This window comes from Rutidosis leptorrhynchoides, chromosome 4, assembly GCF_046630445.1.
Source record: "Rutidosis leptorrhynchoides isolate AG116_Rl617_1_P2 chromosome 4, CSIRO_AGI_Rlap_v1, whole genome shotgun sequence".
Lineage (NCBI taxonomy): Eukaryota > Viridiplantae > Streptophyta > Magnoliopsida > Asterales > Asteraceae > Rutidosis > Rutidosis leptorrhynchoides.
This window is the reverse complement of record NC_092336.1, coordinates 99246402-99251036: the sequence shown is the minus strand read 5'-3', so window position 1 is coordinate 99251036 and position 4635 is coordinate 99246402. Positions and strand designations below refer to the sequence as shown.

The following is a 4635-nucleotide window of genomic DNA, read 5'->3' as shown; positions in this document are numbered from 1 at the left end:
ATTGGCGAATATAAATTTGTTCAAACTAGCAAATTATTAGAGAGAAAATAGTTCGTTCTATATCAATTACCTCGCACTATGATCGTGAGTTTGGTACGTTAAGATTTTACAGGGTTTCTATGTTACCTAGTCTCACATAAATATTTTTACAATAATACAATAACTTATTTTTCGTTGTTCTACATGTTGCAACATTGCAGATTTGGTGGGAATTACATACTTGTATTTTAGCGGTAAATGTCGTTTGAGTATTCTGATGCTATCTCCTAGACCTCTCTGCAAGGGGTGTTGCCCCTTGATCCTGTAATGGACACAACCTCTTAGCTCACGCTATTTTCAAAACATTATCGAGTTAGTTTGAATGAACTGAACGTGCAATTACTCAAAAGGATTATCAATAAATACTAAAATCATCGACAAACCTCTTCGTTCACTAAAAAGTGTCTTCAATTTGGTATCTTTTCATTGCCGATATATTTCATTATTTAGAGGACATTTTTGTGAAATATATGTACATCAAGAAAGTGATTTATTAACTGAACATACTAATGTCATTAATTAGATTATTTTCATAAATACTAGTTATTATGAAAAACTAATGCTAGAAATTTTGTTTGGTGAAGTGAGTCTCTCAATAAAAACATCCAAAGCTTCCTTCATCCACCAACTCTGGCAAACCTCTCTTGCTTCTTCTACTTTCATCTGAAAAAACCATCATTATTTTTTGTTCTAATCAGTTTTAATTAAAATACTTAATTTGTATCATAAATTTGTAACATTAAACTTTTTATATAAAGTTAACAGATGTTTACTTTTAAGTAGTACCGTAATAAGTTTTCTTTTAGAACAGCATAGATTAAAATAAATTAACTAGTTAGATGATAGGAAAAATTAAGTACGCTAATAAATTTGACATTTACATTAATCCACAAGTTTATTTAAGATAACCATATTACATGCAAGATTGAGATTGAAGGCTAAGTCTGACCGATAAACTCATTGCAATTAATAATCATTATCATATTAACTATTAGACAAAAATGATGAATTGTAATCAGGGGTATTTTCGTCCTTTCACTTTTTTTTTCTTCCTTTTTTTCACTTTTTTTTTCCTTTTCACAAGTAAAGCCCCCAACCTTTGTTCAAAAATTAAAACCGCCATCCTGTCAAATAACCATTTTCATAAAAAAAAATCTTAACTAAACTCCACTCAAATATACAACGGGTCATATCTTCTCGCTCGCAACGAGTTAAATTTTTCCGAAAACATCGTTAAACTCGAAATAATTTTAGGAACACAATGTCACTAACTATACGCAAAACGGACGTTTTTAAAAAAATGATAAATATTTGAGGTACTTTTCATACACGTTGATTTTGCGTTAAATTTTTAAAAGTCGACAATTCTATAGCGAAACGCGGAGATGTAAAATAACATTTAAATCTTTGACGGGTTATACCTTTTAGTTCGACTCGAGTTGCGCTTCAACGGCATAATCGTTAGCCACGAAAAAATTTTACAAACTAAACACAATAAAATACATTGAAAATCGAACCCCCGGCGCGAAGCGATGGTTCGATAACTAGTTTGAACTAATTAATTTAGTGATAAAAGGTATTTTTTTTTTTGGATAACCTTTGTTATTTTTTGAACGAGGAATGCATTAAACAAAAAACAAAAACTCACTAGTAAGAAGCTAGAAAAGCTAGTACAAGAACTTAGAAAGCCATGATTCCAACAATTAATTTTACAACCTTGACATCTACGGAGTAGTACCAAACAAAGTAGCAAAAACTTAAAAAAAAAAAAAAAAAAAAAAAAAAAAAAAAAAAGGAAAAAAAGGATAAAAAAACCTTCGACTAAAGAATTGAACTCGGGACACCCTATACATCAAGAAAACCGAATAATCAAATGCTGTGACCAAATAAATCGAAAATTTGAGACTAAAAATATATAAATAAATACGTAACTAATGTGTTATGTTTTTTTTTTTTTTGAAAGTCAACAGTCGGCATCGAATACTCTCATTTGCCATGTACGCACGCACTTTCTGGAGGAAATCCGAATCGTTAAGCTACTCGTGAAAGAAAAAACTCAGAACTCACCCAAACTCTTTGGCGAAGGTTTTTCTCAGGCCAAAATTCAAGTTGTTCGGCTACAAGCATCGGAAACATGTACCCTTCGCGATATATTCCTTGGCTTTTGCTTTTGAAACTCCATTTTCCTAATTCACACTGCAACACATACATATACATCATATAATTGAGTCTCATATTAGTTGTATTAATTAATTAAACAATTAAACCGATCTTTAATTTCTTCAAAATTAAATGTATATATATATATTCAAACCTCGACTATGCCAACAACACCAGCTTCTTCGAAGCACTCCCTTGAAGCAGCTTCTTCAACAGATTCATCCAACTCCCAACCTCCCTGCGATTGTCGTTTTAAATTATATTATGTCAAATTTTATTAACCAGATAATTAAGTGTAAATGGATAAAGTTGCACTGCTCTTCAAATAAACCCAAAAATTCAGTGATTGGAACCCTGACCCTTGGTTACTCCAAATAGGATTGAAAACGGTAATGAGAAACCCATATAGGCTGCATACATTTGATAGAAACTACTCCCTTCTTGAGTAGTTTGACATGAAAAACTTTTACTTAGATATAAAAAAAGGTTTTTGCGCATATTTTAGGCTCATTGACGGCGAGTTATCCCGCCCCAAAAGGGCATATACCCAGTAGTGAAGGGTTTTATCCTATTACAATCTCTGACATTATTCCATGAGTACACCCAAACAATGCATGCAAGTACTCCTTCCATTCCATAATAATAAGTGTCTCGTTTTTTAGTTTTCAAAGTGTTTATTTCTCAACTTTAACATTAAATATATTTATTTGTATTATATAATATTTGATAAAAATTATATGAATGAATTGAATTTTGATATACTTTTTATTGACATGAGTTTCACTAACTATTATATAACACAAATAAAATAAAGATATTAGAGGGAAAAAAAAAAAACTTTAAGACTTACTACTATGAGACAAAGGAGTATAAATTAGTTTATGTGGGCCATATATAGTCTATATATAGTACTAGTATTTGTTCAAATCAAGTGGCCTGTCTCTATTTCTTTTGGTCTTTTCCAACAATTTTTAATAATTTTAAATTTTATTTACAGTATAATTACTGAAAAACTATATTAAATAAATACCTTAGGAAACATCATAGCATGGCCTTTCTGCGAGCTGATAACGAGGACTTCAACTTCACCATTTACATTTTTATATCTATAGGGAATACACCTGCATAAAGATCGAATTTTGGTAATTATAATCATACCCAAAAAGTTATCAACCTAGGCCGGTTAAACATTAGCATGTCCGGAGTATTTATTTTCAAGTGTTACGTACGTACATTATTAGAAATTATGATATGTATATTTAAGTTTTTCAAACTTAAGTCATAAATAGAAACATAGGCAGTTATCTATATAAAGTAAAGTCATGTATAACTTAAAACAAGTACCCGACGACGAGTCTACGACCCATATCGTAACGTTGCAAATCACGTCCAGTTCTGGAAACCATACACATCATATCTTCGATTTTTAGCTTTTTGGATCTCGTAAGAAGAAAAACAGGTGTTTTGTGTGTGGAACAACAAGAAATAAAATTAGAATAATTGTTTGAGGATTAACTTTTTTTTTTTTTTTGTTTTTTTTGTTTTTTTGTTTTTGTTTTTGTTTTGGGTTTACGTTGAAATATATTTTATGCGTGTGTTTGTGTGTGTAAGGATAAGAGAGAGTAATAAGAAGCAAGTAGATATGTAGCTTAGGGTGTTTGGAGGTTTATATAGAAGGCCTGGGTGGTAGTGCTAAAATCGAATAATTGGTGATGGTGGGCGGATGTCACGATCAACAATTAACACCCACCGGCCTCGGTGAGCTTGCGTGGCTACATATTATAGGGTGGAATCTATCTATCTACTCCCTCCGTTTCAAATCTATTGTCCTCAGACAAAAAACACGCAGTTTTAGAAAATTTTACTAACTTCATTCTCCACCAATAATATATTTTCTCTCTTCAGAATAATCTCTTTTGATTGGTTGAAAAAAAATCTAAACAATTAATTTGGAACATCCCAAAATAGAATAATGTACAATTGATTTGGGACGGAGTGGAGGGAGTATAAATTATATAAAGTACATGTATTTTGATGTGTCAACTTCTCTTTAAGCCTTGTCAGGTATTACTATATTATTCTTCTCATCTATTTAATTAATTTTCTCAAATAAAAAAAATATTCATATTTGAAATATAATACAATTTACTTTAAATATCAAATTAAATAATATAAATAAAAAAATAGAAGTAACATGAGCAATAGAACTTCACATTTGACGTTAACAAAAATATAAAATTAAATAATAATTTAAAATAAATAAATAAAATAATATGAATATCAAAGTTAATTTTGTTTAATCATATTTTAAGTACAATACAATTACTTAAATATTAAATTACAATATTAGCAGGTATACACATAAAAAGTAGTAAACAAGATATGCACTCTAATGCATAAGATTATATTTGGGCATAAATTATACTCCACAACACA

General features: G+C 30.1%; 1 protein-coding gene across 2 annotated transcripts; it reads right to left on the bottom strand.

The window, feature by feature from the left end:
- Window positions 1–265: 265 nt before the first annotated feature.
- LOC139839975 (nudix hydrolase 17, mitochondrial-like) lies at window positions 266–3784 on the bottom strand. Of its 2 annotated transcripts, XM_071830191.1 has the most exons (6): window positions 3544–3784; window positions 3230–3320; window positions 2354–2437; window positions 2107–2235; window positions 423–702; window positions 266–301 (listed from the first exon to the last, which is right to left on the bottom strand). In XM_071830191.1, exons 1-5 carry the CDS (start codon window positions 3612–3614, stop codon window positions 586–588), a joined length of 492 nt encoding a protein of 163 aa, XP_071686292.1. In that variant the 5' UTR covers window positions 3615–3784; the 3' UTR covers window positions 266–301; window positions 423–585. The 2 variants fall into 2 exon arrangements, with proteins under 2 accessions (XP_071686292.1, XP_071686293.1); XM_071830192.1 differs by lacking the exons at window positions 266–301; window positions 423–702 and adding an exon at window positions 905–1163.
- Window positions 3785–4635: the final 851 nt, after the last annotated feature.

Coding starts and splice junctions, on each gene's coding strand:
- LOC139839975 (XM_071830191.1), bottom strand. CDS start 3,614: ATGATGTGTATGGTTTCCAGAACTGGACGTGATTTGCAACGTTACGAT. Junction 3,321..3,543: donor GGTCGTAGACTCGTCGTCGG/GTACTTGTTTTA, acceptor ATCTTTATGCAG/GTGTATTCCCTATAGATATA. Junction 703..2,106: donor ACCTTCGCCAAAGAGTTTGG/GTGAGTTCTGAG, acceptor TGGTTTTTTCAG/ATGAAAGTAGAAGAAGCAAG.